At 38.2% G+C, this 21,884-nt stretch overlaps 2 protein-coding genes across 3 annotated transcripts in view; one reads left to right on the top strand and one right to left on the bottom strand.

Annotated features, from left to right (window-relative positions):
- The first annotated feature begins 1,861 nt into the window (after positions 1–1,861).
- On the top strand, positions 1,862–18,469 carry IFT70B (intraflagellar transport 70B). The gene has a single exon (XM_063712871.1). The coding sequence runs from the start codon at positions 4,519–4,521 to the stop codon at positions 6,514–6,516; it is 1,998 nt and encodes a 665-aa protein (XP_063568941.1). The 5' UTR covers positions 1,862–4,518; the 3' UTR covers positions 6,517–18,469.
- Positions 13,394–21,884, bottom strand: part of AGPS (alkylglycerone phosphate synthase) — a 150,947-nt gene continuing 142,456 nt past the window's right edge. For both annotated transcript variants that reach the window (XM_024243500.3, XM_024243499.3), the window contains exon 20: positions 13,394–19,142. In XM_024243500.3, the coding sequence (XP_024099268.3) occupies positions 19,021–19,142 (122 nt within the window). In that variant the 3' untranslated portion in view covers positions 13,394–19,020. The remainder of the gene's footprint in view (positions 19,143–21,884) is intronic.

The raw sequence follows: 21,884 nt of genomic DNA, 5'->3' as shown, positions 1-21,884 counted from the left end.
CCAATCTTCTGTGTTGGTCCATTTTGTGTTACTGTAATTGAATAAATACCCAAGGCTGGGTAATTTATAAAGAAAAGAGGTTTATTTAGTTGATTGTTCTGCAGGCTGGGAAGTACAAGAAGCATGGTGCCAGCATCTGCTCAGCTTCTTGTGGGGTTGTTTGTGCTGCATCATAACATGGTGGAAGGTCAAAGAGGAAGTGGACATGTGCAAAGGGGCAAAACCCAAGGGCAACTTGCCTTATAACAACCCACTCTCATGGGAACTAACCCATTTCCACGAGAACTAATCCAGTCTCACGAGAGCAATAACTCTCACTACTATGGGAATGGCACCAAGCCATTCATGAGGGATCCAGCCCCATGACCTAAACATCTCCCAACACCACCATGCTGGTAATCAAATTGTGAGATTTGGTGGGAATGAACCACATCCAAACCATAGCAATACCATAAACCCAGAAATAAAAACTGTTTGATCAAAAGCAAGGCATATTTAAGAAGAAAATACATTACTATTTAAAATATTAATAGAGCTGGAACTACCAGAGAAAAAAGTTAATCCCATAACTGGACAGCCTAAAGAAAATGCCTTGGAATGAATGGGAGACAGAAATAACAAGTAGAAAGTGGTTTTGCAGAAAGTCTTCCTTTATTAAGGAAGATGTCTGACCACAGCTGTGGTTGAAATACTCATAAATAAACAATGTTTACCAACAACAAGTAGTTATTTCCATGAAACAATCACTTCCAAGTAGTTTTAAAAGAGACTGCCAAATAGAATATACATGCAATTTGATCATCTCATGTTTTGGCAGGCAGAAACACAAAAGTGTTAGGAACTGAACATCATGCTTTTTGCTCCTATACATTTTACCTAAATGGAATTCTTCCACATGGTGAACATGCCTCTGCTTATTCAGCAAAATCCACTGCGAGTCCTAAACCATTTCCTAAAAGCTAAATTCCTTTCAATAAGGCACTAAATCATTTTATTGTAAACACCAAATGCTTTCTTACTGCTGGGAGTGGTATTATAGACTTACTTTTTGATATATGTTCTAGCTTTTCAAGATTTTGTTGTAAACAAAAAAGATACTTTATGATATTCCACTCTGTTTATTGCTTTCCAGAGTTTCTATCATTAATTAAAGGGCCTCCTTTCCCTCCTCTACCACCCAAAAAGCTGATCTATTCCCCATATGCCTATCTGAGACCAAATAAAGGTCGGTCTATCACAGCAGCAGTGATGGTCATGCCAATTTCACAGTGTGATCTGTGCATTCATTTCATTTTGAAAATGACCCTGCCCTCCATCTGTTCAAGCCGAATGTCCTGCTTTTTTCAAGCCAGGCCTAAGGAGCAGCATCACGTGAAATAAGGAGGAAGAGACACAGAATGGCCTCCCTCCTGCCCACTCCAGCTGCCATGCTGACAGGTAGCAACACAAAGAGGAGAACCCCAACTGATTCCAGTAGGGATCCCAGAAATTTGGAGGAGAAAATAGTCCTTTTACTTTTCATACATTTTCAAGAAGCCATTTGAAGGTGAATGCTTTCATGATGCAAATACAACTCTGCAAAATAGAGATAAAGCTGAAAGACAGGAAAGACAATTTCTCATTTCCATGTTCTGTCTTCTTACCTTAATTTATTATTACCCAAGGTAACAGCTCAATATATAAGAATTTTATTTTATTTTTTTTAGAGTCAGAGTCTCATTCTGTTATACAGGCTGGAGTGCAGTGGTAGGATCACAGCTCACCACAACCTCAAACTTTTGGGCTCAAGCAATTCTCCTGCTTCAGCACCCCGAGTAGCAGGGACTATAGGTACGTACCACCACGCTTGGCCTTGTTTTTTTTTTTTTTTGGTAGAGATGGGGTCTTCCTATGTTACTCAGGCTGGTCTTGAAACCCTGGCCTCAAGCAATCCTCCCACTTTGGCCTCCCAAAGCTCTGGGATTACAGGCATGAGCCAGAATTTTTAAATATTAAGCCTTTTGGATATTGTTTCCAAGGGACAAGTGTCAATCGGGCAGGCAGTAAGCAGAACACCCCCTACTCCTTGAATATTGAGCAGTGCTAGCCAGCATCTTTCAATCTACAAACAGTTCTGGGTTGAAAACTGGATAAGGCTGTAGCTGAGATTGGGTAGAAAGAAGCTTTGAAATAGGGTTACAGAAGCCTTCCTCAACTGCTTTCCCTGGTGTTCTTGCATGGTCCAGAACTACACTCAACCTCTCTAAAATGAGTGCACTTTGTCCCTTTCTTGGTATTGATGCAGTACGAGGTTTCTTGTCTGTTCTCATCTAGAAGGACAGAACTGTGGCAAACTTCTCAGCAAGAGAGAAGAATATATGAGTACGTGAAGTCAGTTGCTTTATGGTATAGCATTCAGATGACTACTGAAGTTCCTTTTTAGGTATAACAGGTGACCACTCCCAACTAATCACTTTCTAATACTTGCTCACAGTTACGACTTAGGGCAAGAAGTTCAAATTTCCACTGGCCAAACCAAGGTGGCTGGTTGCTTTAACAGGAAAATAACAACATAAAAAAAGCAAGACACTAATATTCCCCTATAACTGGGCCCATACGTGATAGATAGAGTTAATTCATCAGTGACTATTACCTACTGAATTTAGCTTTGGAATTTCATGATTCAGCTGCTTCTTATCTAGCTGTGTCATCTCAGGCAAGTTACCTAATCTTTCTGATTCACATGTTCTTCATCAGTAATATGCAGAATACAGGGTGGTTATTATGATCAGAAATAATATATATAGGTGGTCTAATAGAATGTGATGCAATATGGTTGGTGTTGGCTCCAAAATTTATATGTAGAAAAGATTTATGAACAGCAATACTGTTGAAGAGGCAGTAAGGTACCTGCAATGAAGTATTTAATTATATAGCAAAGACATGCTCTGACTTGGACTGTTTATCATGGGTGGTAGTGAGGCCAATGGACATCATGGAAGACTACAAAAGACAATGCTCTGTCCCAACCACCATGATAGATGTTAATGAATTACAACTATTATTGTTACCTTGAAAACTACACTATTTACAAGTACCTCACTGGGATAAGCCAAATTCATATTTTGCTATCTTGTCTACGTCCCTAATTCTTGATTGAAAAATTGTATTTATTCTCCCTTAAAGTCTATGGTCTCCAGGTCAGTTTAATCTAGGGGTATTTTTTTAATTGGTGATTAGATATAATTTTGTGGAATAATTAAGCCCCTAGTTTTTCACAGCCCCATCATGGCCACTAATAAATTGAAAAAAAATTATACAAAAATAGCCCCAGGATAATAACATGGAATCTACAGCATCTATTCCAAATATATAACAAAGAATGAAAGAAAACCCAGAATGATATCTTGTACAGCCTAGCAAACCTGTACAGAAATCTTCAAACTAAGAATCTGGAAAAAAAATTAAAGTGTAGGCAATCTTTTTTTATTTTAACAGAAGAAAATCCATATTTATCAGTTCAATAACCAAAATCCCTAGAAGGCTAATAAGTACAAACTGAGCATGTCTGTCTCTAACACACCCACACGTCACTGGCTGACTAATTTAGTAGTCAAGCGAGAAGAGTAAAAATGCATAGGGAAAGGAGCACATTTTAATGTCTTGGATTTTCCTCTCTTGGAAAAGACTGAAGTCATGCATTTCTCCAACGTTTCTACTTAGTAGTGAAAGTTGGAACTCCAGCGCAATGGGGATGGCCAAGGGTAAACACCAATATATACTCAGTAATATTTGTTGTTATGGGAAAAAAGAGCGGGAGATACTTGGACCTAAAACCGAAACTCTCCCAGTACCAATCAAGATTCACAGTCCTTTTTCCTCATTAACCTCTGCAAACCACCAAATTAAGGATTCCTGCTCGCCGCTCTATTCTGTTCTTACAAACTGTGCCCTCGGGGTAGTGCAAAAAGAACGTGCTCTAATTCCGGGGGAATTCCAAGAGATAACTCGCCTTTTGCCATCCCGGTTCTTTTACTAAAACTAAACCAAAAGCCAGCAATATTATCGACCGCACCGTGTACAAGGCTCAAAAACGCCAGGAACATGGGGCCGGAAACCTTCCTCCGCCGCGCCAGAGACCACGGTGCCATAACAGACACAGTGAGCGCCCCTCATCTTTAGGAGGCAGGGAAGGAGGGTTACCCTGCATCCCCACGGGCCACGGGTCCGGTAAGTACAGCCGGGACTACGCCTCCCAGCATGCAGAGCGGCTACGTCCCGCGCCGCGGAACCACAGGAACGGTGCATGCCGGGACGAGTAGATTCAGTCTCTGAACGGCCCGGAGGAGTAGTCTTTCCCCTCCTGAATGCCGCCACTCCGCAGTCCAGAGTATTTGAAGATCAAGCCGAAATTGAGAGACTGACGAGAATGGTCCCTTTTTATTCCTAACAGATTTCTTGCGACAAGGAAACCGGCAGTCTTCCGCTTCCGGTTGCTCTGTTGCCGTAGTAACCGCACGCATAACAGCCGTGGTGGTTATGGCTGGCCTAAGCGGCGCGCAGATCCCCGACGGGGAGTTCACAGCGGTCGTGTACTGCCTCATCCGCAATGCGCGCTACGCCGAGGCGGTGCAGCTGCTGGGCCGAGAGCTTCAGCGGAGCCCTAGGAGCCGCGCCGGCCTGTCGCTGCTAGGCTACTGCTACTACCGCCTGCAGGAGTTCGCGCTGGCGGCCGACTGCTATGAGCAGCTGGGCCAGCTGCACCCGGAACTGGAGCAGTACCGCCTGTACCAGGCCCAGGCCCTGTACAAGGCCTGCCTTTATCCGGAGGCCACCCGGGTCGCCTTCCTTCTCCTGGATAACCCCGCCTACCATAGCCGGGTCCTCCGCCTTCAAGCTGCTATCAAGTACAGCGAGGGCGATCTGCCAGGGTCCAGGAGCCTGGTAGAGCAGCTGCTGAGTGGGGAAGGGGGAGAGGAAAGTGGAGGCGAGAATGAGACCGATGGCCAGGTCGACCTGGGTTGTTTGCTCTACAAGGAGGGACAGTATGAAGCTGCATGCTCCAAGTTTTTTGCTGCCCAGCAGGCCTCGGGCTACCAGCCTGACCTTTCTTACAACCTGGCTTTGGCCTATTACAGCAGCCGACAGTATGCCTCAGCGCTGAAGCATATCGCTGAGATTATTGAGCGTGGCATCCGCCAGCACCCTGAGCTAGGTGTGGGCATGACCACTGAGGGCATTGATGTTCGCAGTGTTGGCAACACCTTAGTCCTCCATCAGACTGCTCTGGTGGAAGCCTTCAACCTTAAGGCAGCCATAGAATACCAACTGAGAAACTATGAGGCAGCTCAAGAAGCCCTCACCGACATGCCACCCAGGGCAGAGGAAGAGTTGGACCCTGTGACCCTACACAACCAGGCACTAATGAACATGGATGCCAGGCCTACAGAAGGGTTTGAAAAGCTACAGTTTTTGCTCCAACAGAATCCCTTTCCTCCAGAGACTTTTGGCAACCTGTTGCTGCTCTACTGTAAATATGAGTATTTTGACCTGGCAGCAGATGTCCTGGCAGAAAATGCCCATTTGATTTATAAGTTCCTCACACCCTATCTCTATGACTTCTTGGATGCCCTGATCACTTGCCAGACAGCTCCTGAAGAGGCTTTCATTAAGCTTGATGGGCTAGCAGGGATGCTGACTGAGATCCTCCGGAAACTCACCATACAAGTACAGGAAGCAAGACACAATAGAGATGATGAAGCTATCAAAAAGGCAGTGAATGAATATGATGAAACCATGGAGAAATATATTCCTGTGTTGATGGCTCAGGCAAAAATCTACTGGAATCTTGAAAATTATCCAATGGTGGAAAAGATCTTTCGCAAATCTGTGGAATTCTGTAACGACCATGATGTGTGGAAGTTGAATGTGGCTCATGTTCTGTTCATGCAGGAAAACAAATACAAAGAAGCCATTGGTTTCTATGAACCCATAGTCAAGAAGCATTATGATAACATCCTGAATGTCAGTGCTATTGTACTGGCTAATCTCTGTGTTTCCTATATTATGACAAGTCAAAATGAAGAAGCAGAGGAGTTGATGAGGAAGATTGAAAAGGAGGAAGAGCAGCTCTCTTATGATGACCCAGATAAGAAAATGTACCATCTCTGCATTGTGAATTTGGTGATAGGAACTCTTTATTGTGCCAAAGGAAATTATGACTTTGGTATTTCTCGAGTTATCAAAAGCTTGGAACCTTACAACAAAAAGCTGGGAACAGACACCTGGTATTATGCCAAAAGATGCTTCCTGTCCTTGTTAGAAAACATGTCAAAACACACAATCATGCTTCGTGATAGTGTTATTCAAGAATGTGTCCAGTTTCTAGAACACTGTGAACTTCATGGCAGAAACATACCTGCTGTTATTGAACAACCCCTGGAAGAAGAAAGAATGCATATTGGAAAGAATACAGTCACATATGAGTCTAGGCAGATAAAAGCTTTGATTTATGAGATTATAGGATGGAATATATAGTAATAGCTGATAATGGCATTTATCAAATGGCTTTGTTACGTAAATTTGCATTGCTTTATTTACTCTTTGGCATCTTTATATTTGTTACATGTTGAACTTTGTACACTTATGCATTATAAAAAAAAAAAAGGTAGCTAAAACTTTTGCTGTTAAATTTCCCAGAAAGTGAAATATTCTAAGAACGTTTACCCCAGGAGTTATGAAAAATTCCAAACTTATGAGGAATGTTTATATCAGAAGTTGTAATACATTTGTTTCCTTTCCTCTGTTATCTTTTGTGCTTTGATGTATCTTGAGGGGCCTTTGCACAAGGATTACATCATTCAGGGACCAAGGACTATCTCAGTAATAGTTAAGAGTAGTCTTTAAATAATCATTTCAGGGATTGTGTGTTCTAGTCTCACAATTTACACTCATTAATTTGTAATGCATACTTTTTATATAGACTTTAGGATATTTTGGCAGTGTTTATTAATATGGATATAATGCTTTACCTAACCAAAATTCCTAGTTTATAAGTGGGTTTTTTTAACGTGCAAAAGTCAGTAAAAAATTTTGTTGCCTTAAAATTATGGTGCTATAATGTAGAGACAATGAACGATTATCAAAGAACAAATTTCCCTGGTTTTCTTTTGTTCCCTTTAATAATTTAAATATATGAACAAGATACACTGTTACTATTTTCCATGATAACTTTTTAAATATCTATCTCTGTGAGAAATAACAGAGCTATCCTGAGAACTCAGGGGTTTGTTTAAGAGACACAGGTTTTGTTACATTTGTTGCCCAGGCTAGTTTAGTATCCAGCTCCTAGGCTTAAGCATACTCCCACTTCAGCTTCCCAAGTAGCTGGGACTATTGGCGCAAATCACTGGGTCCAGTTCTCAGTTCTTAATTCCTCCCTTTGTGTTTGCAATTTAGGATATGCTGGGTGTACAGTGTTTCCATGTTGTAGCCTCTTGGATAAGGAAAAATCTCAGCCACCAGGTCTGGCCAAAAAGGTCAATTCTAAGTTGTAATGTTCATTTCATGTCCGCAACTCCCAAGAGTTATTTGGAGTTCCCACTGGGAGCCACATGCATTCTGATCAGGCATTTTATTTTCTGAACCTTACAACAGCCTTACTATTTGATTTCCCACTCCTCACTCCTCTCTTCCCACAGAAAGTAACTGTCAATCCTAACTTGACCTGGCTTAGAAAAATCAAGTGTATTAGATTGAATCATATGAAGTTGTTGATTTTGACAGTTTTTGATGTACAAGACTAGCAGTTTCTCATAGTTCAACCTAGTAGCTTTCTTCTGAATGACAGGGAACCTCTGCCATAATGAGATGATTTTTTCCTTCAAGGAAAAGGAAACACTTAGTCACATAAGTACTGATAAGAAACATGCTTAGCATAATTCCTCTGTAGCATGACCTCCTGAGTGCTCAAATTGTATTATACCAGGAAATTTGGCTTATTGTGAAATTCAATCGTTTTGAATTTATGGCATTTTAAATCTTAATTATCTGAGCTGCTATCATTTACCACTGATGCTTTAGTCTCACATGTGGAGGACAAGCAATGTTTAGTGACCTCTTCACTGCATCCCATAGCACATTCAATGTCTGGGAAATGTTGTTTAACAACTTCTGTACTAAAAGTGTTGCTGCAGTAGCTTTGTGCCCCTGTCAATCTTGGTAGCCCCTTAAGATTTGGAAAGTAAATGAACTGAAATCTTGTTTTCAATGGCCATATTAAAATTCTTTTTTTTTTTTCCTGTTTCTTCTAAACCACACTATTTTCTTTAGGGGGAAAGAAAAGCATAAAGTGTAACTAATGTTAACCACCCAAAAACAAATGTTTTCCAGATTCCCTTTTGCAAATAGCCTGGTCTTTATTTGGCCACAATTTATTTACCCAGGTGCTATGTGTTTGTGGTTTTCATGTATGTGTAATTTGACTTTTCAGAACATAAAAAGCTTTTCAGAATGGTTTTTAACCCCTTGCTGCTGGGCATTTGGGATTTCCTGCTTAGTAATGTATGAGGAAATCCTGACTGCTCACACCACTAAGAAATAAAGGTGAACCATGCCATTTGTCCCCTTCCTTACCCTGGCTCTCAGAGAGGCACCCACCCAGATTCAGATTGCTGCTGGCAACAACAAAGTCTTATGAACCACACAGAGTCAAGAAGTCTGGTGCTGAGGCCTGGGAAGACAGGGCATTCCTAACTCCCCTGGCACTTGTCCTTATTTTCAGGATATATATCTTTAAAACTCACATTCAAAGTACCCTGCTTTGCTTCTTGATTCTAAAAAGAAAATGACTTCACAATGACCCCATATTTTGCCACTTGAGTGAAAGCTTCTGTACCTAAAATTCAAATGAAAGCTTTATTCTGTGCTTCTAGAGTATATAAAGTGCTAAAAGCACTTTTCTTGACAAAAATGAGTTCGTTATGGAAATATAAGGAATATTTTAAGATTTCTTCATAATACCTGCATGGTCTCTTTTAAAGGAATCAAATATTGAGTATTTCGTCTTAGTCAACCCCTTGGTCTCCACACAGGCACACACAGAATAGGAATGTGTACTTATACACAAGTAGTTATATTTGTTTTCTCAGGAACAAGAACTTGATCTCTCTGTGCAGAACCAGCAAGCACAGACTCCTCTGATGGGTGGCATGACACACCTGTCAAAGGATTTTTATTCCTCACGACGGTCCCCCTTTGAATGTGGCCTCAGCTGCAGAATGGATGTTTGCTCCAATACCATCTGTGAAGGTCAGGTGTGGTGGCTAACTCTGACCCATTCATGAGAAGCAGACAATTGGGAACTGGGATGACTGTGTGGGGATGAAGGTGGGTCATTTGGCAATGGGACAGCTGTAATCATAGGAGGGACACTCCTAACCTGAGGGGTGTATGGCCTCACAGGCTTAGAGGAGCACCTCAGATGGAATCCAAACAGAATCACAGTGATAGGTTTGGCCCAAGGTCAGAATGATTTGTTTAGAGAGGGCTATGGGATAGATGCCCAGATAAATATACTTATTAGGAAATGTGAAATTAGAAAGGGTAAATGGCTTGGAGGGGAAGCTTTGGAAGTAACTTTCTGACCCCTCTGCCCTATAATCCTCATCTGGGCTCATTTTCTCCCTGGTGTCCTGGAGGGTTAGCAGTGTTGGAAGTCTGACTACAGTTAAGCAGAATGAGACTACCTAAACAACCTAACTTTAAAAGGATAACATCACTAAAGAAAGACTTTACAAGTGAGTATCAGGATTTTCAAATATAATTTTTATGTTTCAGGTTCCCTTTCTTCTTTTTCTTAATGACTCTGGGTGATCTGGAAAGACCTAGAGGTTGTGTTTCTGAGAGTTTTCTCTGCCACAGAGTAGTTTCCTGGTATTAGTGTGACTTGCAGCTCATTCTGCACCATTTACTAAATGCCTCTTATCCCTTGTTGACCTACCTCTGGGACTAAAGTGACATGTGGGTTTTCAGTAGTTTTCAGTTTTTGGGCTATGCCCTTCGTATTAAGTCAAACCACATTTTGTCATGAGCCAGTAACTCTAGGGTTTTGGTTGTCCAACTACATAGTCACCATGACTGTAACCATCAGATTCTAAACTGATACTTTCATTCTAGTTATATATACTTTTTGAGTACCCTAATGTAGCTCAAACCCTACAGCAGCAACCTGAATTCTTAAATTAGTACTTTTAAGGAATTGTGACTTTCCTAAGAACCTAGATTGTTGTCTCTAAGTTATAATAAAACATTTCTTTAATCTCAAACAGTTCTTTCAATTTCCAGTCTCCCAATGGAAGATGTATAACTTATAGAAAAAGGTTGTCTTATATTTTTAAGTGCAGCTCAAAGAGTACTATATTAAAGTTATACAAATGCAAATTTATTAACTGCATCAGATATTTCCTTTTATGAGTTTCATATTAAACCCACAAAATCAGTGCAGGATACTGTGGGTTAAACATTTACACAGCAAGACAATATCTGAGAAAAAACCTTTCTGGGAGTGTATGGCATGTGGTCAAAAAGAGAGCAGCTTCTACTCTGTAGTAGAAAGAGACTCCATCTTATTACTTGTTGTTGGGAAAAGCTGAGTGTTGGGAGAAGCTGAGGCAGGGTTTGCATGTCTGACATAATGTAAAAAGAGTCTTGGAACATGTCCGGGGTCCAGGGTCTAAAACCCCTCGTGGCCTTTGGAACACTGAGTTCTGTGCTAAAGGGTGGAAGATTACCCTGACGCACCATAATCTAAGCCCAGGGCATAAAACCCCTCGTGGATTGGATAGAATCCAGGGCTCAGGGCATAAAATCCCTCGTGGCCTCTGGAATGTGTCTAGACTTGCTGGCTCCTTGCTTCTAGCCCTCCCAGGCTCCTAGATCAATTGTGTCTTAGAATTGGCCATATAAATGCTAAACCATCACAGCTGTAAATCATGTGCTTAATGCAACGCTCCCTTTCAACCCCACATTCTCATCACCTGTTTCTTTGTTTGATCACCAATAAACAGTCTGGGCTTCCAGAGCTCGGGGCCTTTGCAGCCTCCATACTCGCGTTGGCCCCCAGACCCACTTTCTCTCTCAAACTGTCTTTTCTCATTCCTTTGACTCCACTGGACTTCATCACCCCCATGACCTGGTGTTGGGTCTGATCACCCCAACACTTGTGCCCTTCTGTAGAGGACAACAACTAATAATCTACTTTAAAAATAAATTCTGTGTACATCATAGTCATCCAGCACAAGTAGCCTACAGCAGTGAAACAGCCAGCACACAGGTACTGGAGTTAGTCACCTGGCTCCACAGCCCTGCAATGCCACTTCCCAGCTACTAATGGTGGGTGCTTCTTAACCTAACCAAACTTCAGTTTTTTTCACCAGTAAAAAGGGGATGATACCACTTACTTCACAGGGTTGTTGTGATAACAATGCTACCTTCTTGCCTGTCTGGCAAAAAAGGATGAATTTAAAAATTAATTATATAATAATCAATTCTAGGGTAGTGTTCAGCAAAAAAACACAGACTCATTAGAATTACTGAGACAGAGTTGAAAGAACCTCAGAGTTTTTCACTTTATAAAAGAAGAAATGAATAGGGAAAGTGACTTGTAGTTCATAGAGAAAAATGAATCACACCCAAAATGTCCAAAATAGAACCTTATCCACTGCTTCTTGTATTTAGAATCCTATCTTCTAAGTTACTTTACAGTGGTAAAATTCTGCCATTTTCAAAAAAGAGCAGCTTCACCTATCTAATGTTAGCACAATGAGGTACAAAGGACATGGCAAAACTATGCAAGGGTGGATTTCAGAGCTTGTCCATCAGGCAATACCAGGCTCAATCAACAGACGACATCAGAAAATGCAGCACAAAATGGATTTGAGTCTTTCAAAAAGAGAGACATGCCCCTGAGGCCAAACATAGGCAAAAGGAAATGTGATGGCCGGAAAGTTTCATTTCTTTTTCTTATAGGGTAGCACAGGAAACTGTAGTAGTAGCTTTATCAGGATTTCACTGTGGCAGCAGAAAATGTTAAGTAAACATGATTACTTGTTTATCTGACATAAATACTGATTAACTGAATAAAAAGCGTATTTGTGGCCAAAATGTAAACATATAAGTTGGACAATTGTATGTCAAGTGAAAGTGTAGATGTCTGAATCCTGAATGTTCTTTCATGGATGAAATGTCAGGATCATGGGTCAAGTAGGCCCTTGTAATGTACCAATTATCTGTCATTACTTAGATGAAAATCCAGACAATATTTGTCTCAGTTTTACTGATGACCTGAAGCTTGATGACACAGAAAATATTCTGGGCAAGAATCTAGATCCTAACATTTTGAAAATATGGAACTAACTCCAGTAAGATACAAATTTTAGTAAAGCTAAATAGAAGTAATGGGGCTTTAAAAAAATTAGCCTCCAAGGAGATGTGGCCAAAATGTCACATGAAAAAGACAATCTTTGGTAAATAGCATATAGTCAGTATGAGTTGACAGAGCAATGCCCACCAAAAATGCTTTTTTATTAGTGACTACACTAGAGGAAGCATTGGTACTACTCTGGAAGATTTGTTTTCAGGCCTAGACACCTCACTTTAAAAATGTAAAATGGGTACATGTGAGGAAGATTAGGAAGGTGAAAGTCTAGAAATGACAGGAGCAAAGGTTGACAGGAGAAGGTGTTGAGGAACATGAGACCTGACTTTAAATACCTGAAAAGCAGCCCTTCAACAGAGCAATTGGACAATTCTTTATGACTAAAGGTGGCAGAAGTTGTATAATGGATGGAAGAGGAACACAGATTTCAGTCTAATAATAATTTAAAAACTTCCTAATACTTGAAGATTACAGAAGTTGGAAAAGGCTTCCTGGAAAGGTAATGAATTTGCATTTGTTCACAGCAAATGTTCAGGAAGACTGGTTATCCGCTTGTAGCCTGGGGAAGGTTAGGTAGCAATTATGTTCAGATGGGATGAAATAGAAATAAGATGGGATGATTTCTAGGGTTCATTCAATCTGAACTTACATAAGCCAGGTAGAAAATTGCTTTTCTTAACTACATAATACAAGAGCTAAAATCTTAGTGTGGCTAGTGATTACTGAAATGTATCATGTAAGACAGAGTTCAACAGGTCTGACCTTCAGTCATTTCAGAGCCCAGACAGCTACAACCTTCCTTTCAGTGTGGGAGCCACAGGCAGGGATGTAATCAGCATCTGCACATGCCCTTCACTACCGGAGAGGGTTCTCATGGGCACAAAGTGTATCCTGTTTGTTTTTGCCGAGTATAGCATGCTGTCAACAAACGTTAAATAGAATCAACATGAAATAAACAACAATTTCTATAACAATGGGTGGTTGTGGTATTGATTTATTTTTCCCCAGCACATCTTAAAAATCACACATGGGCATTTGCTTATAGAACAATACAGTCTAAGAAAACCAGTAAGAGGAGAATCTGAACACACACTGAGAGCACGGAATACTGACTATGTGTTGAGCCCTTGTGGAAAACAGTATGGCTCAGTTGGAATTGACAAAGCTATGCTGGAATCTCTCAGGAATTTTCCTTCCCACTGCATATCCCCTTTTAGAGTATAAATGTAAAGAGAAGAATTGTTTGTATGCATTAGTTACAGCAGTATAATGGCTTACATACAAGTGCTTACTCACATGTAGTTCCCAAAGGATTACTACAGTCCTGGCAGGAATATGTACTGCCTTGGAGGAAGACTCAGGATAAGATATTATTCAAGTCAAGTTGTATCAGAGCCAAAGTATTTCACAGGCTTAGCAAAAATGGACAAGAATTAATATAACCTACATATATTTGTCATAAGATTTAATCATTGTCCAGAACAGAAATATTCGTTATTCTGAAGGCACCATCACATGAAAAAGGACTGACACACAATATTAGGAATAGAAACCACCTGCACTCCCCAGCTCCACAGGTTCTGCTCCTCAGGGAGCCTGTGAGCAAACATCCAGAAAGAATGTAGTGAGTGTCTTGAGGCTCAATGCCACATCCACCAAGCCACAACTTAGGGCTACTAGGTTGGGGCAGTAGGAATGAAAATGTAGGAAGGAAAAGCACATACAAATCCCATTGACTGATTAGATGTGTATCAGAATACAGGTCCACCATACAATTAGTTAAATATACTAGAACAGATTATCCAAAACAACACTATGGAAAGAATTACCAGTGTTTCCACATATAACTGCTTAATTCCTGACATGTTCTTGAAGAGGAATAGTCTTGAACTGCTGAATGACCTGTCTAAAGACTTATCCTCTCTCACTCATTTAAAATAATGGCTATTTCATGGAAAAAAAAAAAAAAATCCCAACAAGGCACTGTGAGCTTTTGGGGATATAGTATAAGTAGCTAAAAAAATAACTACTTATAGAAACTTGTATGCCAGTATGAGCATTTCACGTCCTTTTCTGATATGTGAACAAGATTAAAGGAAAAACATGTTTCCTAGGGTGCATGTGGTGTTCAGGAAAAACACTGCCAACAAAAGGTTGTCTTAAAACACATATATATGTTGCTTAGAAATCCACCATGAAACAGATTTTTTTCCTTTTCTTTCTCACTCAGATTTGGAATTCAGAGTCTCTGCAAGATGTTTTTCCTTGTGGAAAAATAAATAATCTCCTTTGGAAACCAAAAAAGAAATCTTTTCATGTTCACAAAACTAAAGTTACTAAATTCTGTGATGGTTCTTTGGCTTGAGTGTTCTATATGTCAGTGGTCCTTACTCTGATTTGTTAAGGAATTAATTATGATTAGAAGAGCACAAGAGTGCTCACTCTTTGAGGATCTTCCAAGGTTCAAAAGGGAGTGCTTCAGGTTCACAGGAGTCTCAACGCCTCCTGGGAATACAGCATTGATTTTAAAAAATGATTAGGGATTGACAAAACCTAGCTAACAATATCCTCAGCTATAAATCCAAAGAGATTTAGTCACAAGTAGGTTGCACTTGATTATGCTACAAGCAACAAAATTATAAAAATAAATTTTGTGTTTTCAAATCAGTGGAAATATGAACGTGGAAAACTAAAGCTAAAAGAAAAACTCATATGCAAATAGAAGAATAAACAGCTTCACACTCCCTTTGAAGAAAAAAAAATCTTAGACCCAGGTCCATTTTATTAATAATATGATCTATAATCTCTTGACATTACAGGTAGTTTTTACAGTTAAATTTCACACTGAAGACAAACACTGTTTGGCTTAGGGAGCAGAAAGCTGAGTAACTTACATCCTTTATATCAGACACTATATTTTAACAGTTTAAGAAAACCTTTTATACTTTCTGGATTTAAGCATCAATGTGTAAGTTGTTTCCTTTACAGGAAACTGAAATTAGTAAGAATTAAGTGAATATACTGACATATGGCTCATTTGGGAACATGAAGCCTAGAGCAAAGCCAAGCTTCTATAACTCATAAAGTCAAAGGTAAAACATTCTGGATTCTTCAAACCTAAATGGGCACTTGTTATTTTCCACTTTTCTTCAACCATGAGCTAAGCCCTAACTAAAATCAAAGTTGATAAAGATTAAGTGGTAAACAAAAAAATTATTAAAGCTGTCCTTAACTCCTGTCTGAGTGTTTTTTAAGATATAGATATGCTTTCCACAGCATTCCATTTTGGCTGCCTCAAGCACCAGCACATGCAGTTTGTGAATCAATCTGTAGTAACTGTGTTCTAACATTTATACAGAATAGAAGTTCAACCAAACCTAGCCCCATATGAACAGCCAAGGGAACACACTTCAGTGTAGGACTACAGAGCTTCTCTGATAAGCTACAGTTAAGTTGTAGCTATAAAGGAATATGACAAAGGAAAGTCTGGGTGCTAACATGCAGAAAGGCATTTTCAAAAATGCAAGCTAGGACTTAGCAGTTACCAATAGACTATTCTAGTGGGGGAAAAGGTTTCCTTGCAACCATCTGTATCTGGTATACCATACACACTGATGGAAGCTCATCCTTTACTGCAATTTTGTTTTCAAAATACATCAACACAGTTAGGCAAACTAGAAGGCTTCCAACTTCATAAATAACTTTTAAGTAATAGTACTACAATATGTAAGCACTTTTAGGAAGAAAACTCCTACTTCCTTAGAAGAAATAATATAATCCTCTTTTCTTTGTGTAAAATGATGGGCACAATAAACATGTGGTTTCCACAATTCTTACTAAGCTAAAAACAGCTCAAGTTACTTATCATAAGACTAAATTCACTTATGCACTACTAGAAATTGCACCAAACATTAAGGCAACAGTTTCTCTAAGGGTCTATAAAGCCTGTTCATATTGAGTCTTTAGTATTCAATGCCATTTCTCACTAGTGGCAAGTTACTATTCCCACTGAAACCCCAACCCAAATGTGACATTACCAAATTTAAGTAAATTATTGCAAATATGACTAATTTAAGAAGGTCAGTGTTATGCAGTACTGAAAACCAAATAGGCAACAGGTTTTTGAAATTAAAAATAAACATTAAAAATGAGTTAAGAAGTGTCACGTAAACAGTGTTCTCCTGACAACTTTTATGAAGCCATTTTCAGATATTATAGAAATAAGAGGCATGGTTTAAGTGCTTCTGTGCATATTCATGAACTCAGTCCTTCACAGATACTAAGTCTATACTGAGGCACCTCCCAGAAGTAGGTGTGTGAAAGTGGGGGCTGGGGGTGGGGGGAGGCTTTCTGATTTACTAAATCAGAGTGAAACAGTACTGATCAATGTTCTTGTGTTTCAAAATGATTTTGGTAGAAATGATTCCACCTACAAAATGCAGTCACCATTATAAAATCAAGGTTGGGGAGTCCTGCATATACTTGGAAAAAGAAAAACAAAGACATAAATCATGAATTTCCATAAGGTTCATGTAGAATAGTGAACATAATAATTTCAGGTGTTACATTTATAGTTTCCTAATATCAAGTACGGATTTCTGAGGTTGTTGAAATTGAACTCCCTGGGAAAGAATGTTATAACAATCACATGCAAAGGAATGGATCTTCTTATTAACCTGTTTTATTTTTAAAAAATTACTCAGAAACATATATATATATATACACACACACACACATATATATATATATACTTCCAGTGAGACATTAGTACCTTCTTTAATTTTATATTTTGATCACCAATTAAAGAAATTACCTTCATGAACAGATGCATTTTATAAAGCTGAGATTTTTATAATTCTAGAGGCAACTTCCTCATCAAGTGTCCAACTAGGTCAAATATCAAGGGCTTAAAGCAAAGATCTGCTGGAAATTTTATAATTAAAAGTAAATCACCAATGAAGAGAGGCAGCTTCTAAAAAATAAATATTTCATTTTGTTGTTAAACTGATATTTAATTCTAATTTAATTACAGATTTATTAGTTTGAGGCCAATTTTAATAGTTAAAAATTATTTATCATTTTGAAGTCTTAAAAATATCATTTTGTCAATTTTAAGTTATCATTTTTCTGGTTAAGGCTACTTCAGATATAAAAGGTATCAAACTGCCCAAAAATACTTTGGAGCTGTTGCTACATACACAGACAATGCATCCTTTTAAAGGATCGTCTGCATTTTGACTTACATTATCTGATCAAATATTAGTTTTAAAAAATTATCAAAAGTTAGGTATTGCATTAAGAAAAGAATCCATCTCAAAATGTGAATCATGAACCTTGGCAGACAGTGATTCAAAGTAATCATTTCACTTTAATATCCAGGTTTGAATGTACAAATGCTTGCTAAATGTGATTAATGTTCTCATTATTTAAGAAACAGGATATTTCAAACTTTTGATTATGGTATATGCATTAATACATTACATTTAAAAAAAATTAGGTTAAACCAGTTATTCAAAAAAGGCATTAAACCATTATTAAAAACTAAATTGAAACTTTACTTTTTATATGAAAATTTATCATGCCATTGGGATTAATTTTAAAAAAGCAAAAATGATTTTTGTCATTGAAACTGCTGAGGCTTTCAAATTCAGTAGTTGAATGATGACTGTTTCTTTAGTGAAACAACTCTTGCAATTGGAGACATTAAGTCTAAGAGTTTTCCTTCTGCTCCTGCTGTAGCTGTTTCTTCTGCATTTCAGCAACAAGAATGTGAAATCAGAAACATTAGGACTCTAAGTTGAATAAAGGCATTCATTTCACGGTAAACCTGTTCTTCACTTGCAATGAGGGATGTCAGCTTTTCTTACAAAACATATTATCAATGAATTAGAATATAACAATAGGTTATCTCAGCGATACAAATACAACTCATACCTCAATAGAAACAGAAACATGGAGAAAAAAACATGTCCCCTAACAGAATAATTTGTATATTGATGATACAAGGTTTTATGCATGTATACTAATTAAAAAAAAAAAAAAAAAAAAAAAAAACGTAGGCCAAGCACCTTACAGACGTGAAGGCTTTCTAAATAACAGGTTGCCTAAATTCTTTAATGAATATCCTTCCCCTTATTGGCCTACTCACACTAGACTATGCTCTTAAACAATGTACATGTGTATCACTCCTCAGTGGACTCCTTCCCTAGACATCTGATTCCCAGAAACGTTCTTTTAAAAAGAGGCTAGCTGAGCAATCAATGATACCAAATCTGCCTTTGTTCCCCAAGAGGAAGCAACAATACAAAACAGCTGGCAGCAGCTTCCTCTGGAATAATTGGCAGCTTTGTGCTGCCTGACTAAAATTTGAAATGACAACCGTTGGCTGTAAAATGACGTACCTACAATGAGAGAGATTTAGGAATACCATCTGTCAATCCATAGATGTAGAAACAAAACAAACTACAGAATGAAAACAAACTTATTTTAAACCAACAAACAAATGTATCCAAAATATAGTCCATGATATATTTGATTACTAGTATAACCACAGTTGAAAACTTAAAAAAAAAAGTTGACATTTTTCTGTAATGATACTAATGGATTTATAAAAGGTTTCTGTTTCCAAAGATGTTATTGGGGTCCACATATTCCTTGACAGACTTCAGCATCCCAAAGCCGACATCAGAGATACTTTCCTTTAGCCATTGCTTCCGTAACTTGCCCACTGGAAAAACAAAATCAAAAATGCTTCAATATATGCTATGATGCTGGGAACCAATCAATCTTGTGACCATGAGTGAACAAACACTGTGTGATAAATGCTTTTATTCAAAAATGAGAAATGTTTTGCTTTATTTGATTTATTGAGCCCACCAGACTATCAAGCTCATTAAGCCCAATGTATTCCCAGGGGAAGTCTGTGCTCCACAGTGTCTCCTTTCTCTATAAACTATGAAATGGAGATTGAAGGAAGCTTGGACGGAGATTACAGCCCATTTTACAAATAACAAAATGAGAAAAACGTGCATTTCGAAAGAACCCACCTCTGCCTTAACTACCACAACACACCCAAGTTTTAGAGAAAATGAAGTTAACTAAAGAAAAACACATTGAGATGAATTTGTTGGGTAAATTCAGCAAAAATGACAGGATATATATCCTTAAAATATTTTAACGAACATAAAGGCTTAAAATAATAAGAAAATTTGAAACTTTAATAGGCTTAAGAAAAAAATCTGGCTATTAAGCTTCTATTTACATTTTCTTTTCACAGTACTTTTAAATAAATTTGCATGTTCCCAAATAATGGTTACTTTCTTCCTACTGTTTTTCCAGATTTAGAATTTTTTCCTAAGGCATTAAATAAATCAAATACCTAATCCATCGTAAAAATCTTTTGCTTTTACATACTGTACAAAGTTCCCTTTTTTTGTTTCTAGGTCTTGCTAATTTGTTCTGAGAATAGTGAAGTAACATAATGGTTAGCAGCATAAATTATATTTCAAAAGGTACTCAATGAAAAACACAACCTTTTGTAAGTAGAACTTTTGTAAGAAAGAATATGTACTTAATCTGTAAAAGAATTCTGAAATGTCAGTTTGCTCTGGTATTGAAAAGCAAGCAATATGCTAACTTATCTGTGGCAAAACGGATAAATCTTTTAATTTGCAGTTAGGATTATTTGTACTTGTACTTCTCCAAAAAACCTATTATTGTACTAATTGAATTCAAATGGTCATTTTCCACAAATGTTCATTAATGATCCAAAGTCATCAACAGTGATTTAATTGACCAACTGAAATGGGAAACCTTCTTTCATTAAAGTATTCAGCCTGTCATTCTATAATGCATTCCCATTTATTAGGCTGTAGTGATACATCATAGCATCTGCCTTTTGGAAACCTTAAATACCATTTCGAGCTCAACTAAAACCATCTTTTGTGTCCAGTTCTCTAAGAAACCATCAAATTGTCATCAAAATAATAAATACTGTGATAATCTCAGAAAGCAAATTATCTGCTTGGCTTTCAGAAATAAAAAGGTATTGCTGGTATTAAGATGGGGGGAAATGAAGTTCAGCAGGAAAAAAACCTTAAATTCAAAATGAAAAACTTTGTTTGAGATAGCTCTAAAACCAGAAGCTAAGAGTAAATAAATCCCTATTCCTGCAATCTCTACCACCTAAAAGATATTCTACCAGGACCTTCTATTATCTCCTAAGGGACTGCCCATGACTATGATTCAGCCTGTTTTTTCACTTGCAAATGGATTAGACTTTATAAAGTCTCTTCAACTCTAATATTCTATGATTTTAAGCACTTTTTAAAAAAGTTAAAAATCAGTTTTTTGCAGATTTGCTCCACAGGATTTTTTTTTTTTTTTAAACAACTACTCTGTGAATGGTAAAAGTGGCTTTACTATACTATTATAAGCTGCCCACACTGAGGCAGCTGAAGAGAGAGAGGGGTGACGAGCAGTGAATACCAGTCTCCACTGTTATCTGTAATATAGTTTCACTGAATGTATCCTGTGGTTATGGATGTAATTGTCCTGAAAAGACTGCAAACAACTGCTCCAACAAGATGGAGCACATTAGAACCTCAGCAGGATGCCCAACAGCTAGCTTGTCTGCCTGGTTTTACACCTCTAGTAATAATGCAATTCCACAAGGAACTGAACCTTCGTCTGAGAAGCCACCCAACAGCCATTGCATATTTAATGAAGTCACTCACCAAGCGCTGGAAAACAGAAGGTGCTTGGAGTGCATCATTAGTTCTGTCAGAAGGATAATTTACACATCTATCTTGTCAAATTTTCTATGGTTTATACTTTTACAATAATCAATCTAATATACATTTGATTAGTGAAGTAGAAAGTAAAAAAAAAAAAAAAAAAGAGCAGTACAGCCAACAAAGCTGTGGCCCCTCATAAACACATTTGATAAAAGCATTTAACCCCTTCGTGGCAGAGGTCTGGCACTTCTTCTGCCACTGATAACACAATTTGAAATGGGGTCAGAAATCTTGGTTTATGCAATTAAAGGTACTAGAAATCTTTGGCTTTAACAATTTAAGTCAACTACTTCACAGGATACATATACAGATAGAAAACCCATTCAAACGAAAACGTTCAATATGCCTTAACAACAAGACAATTATTGGAGTCTTCTTGAGATTCTGGAGAACCTTATGTAGTTACCTCACATGGATCAATAAAACAACAAACACCACAGGCCTTAATCTTGGAGAAGAAACACACTTCAAAGTACAAGATTTTTATTCCAGAGCTAAAGACCACCACTAATAATGCCCTTTGTACAATTCTTAGTTGTACTGCTAGGCGTTCAGAAATTAGCTGACCATACTGATCTGTACCCATGTAACACACATGGATATACAACTATATAGCAGTTCCTTATTAAACACCTGTAAAGCTCATTTTCAGAAAGGGAAGAAATTATACTCCG

The sequence above is a fragment of the Pongo abelii genome, chromosome 11 (assembly GCF_028885655.2).
Source record: "Pongo abelii isolate AG06213 chromosome 11, NHGRI_mPonAbe1-v2.0_pri, whole genome shotgun sequence".
NCBI lineage: Eukaryota > Metazoa > Chordata > Mammalia > Primates > Hominidae > Pongo > Pongo abelii.
Note: the sequence above shows the minus strand (reverse complement) of the source record. Positions and strands in the feature narration are given on the sequence as shown.

What these genes read in the sequence shown, in the direction of transcription:
- IFT70B (XM_063712871.1), top strand. Translation starts at nt 4,519, where the DNA reads ATGGCTGGCCTAAGCGGCGCGCAGATCCCCGACGGGGAGTTCACAGCG.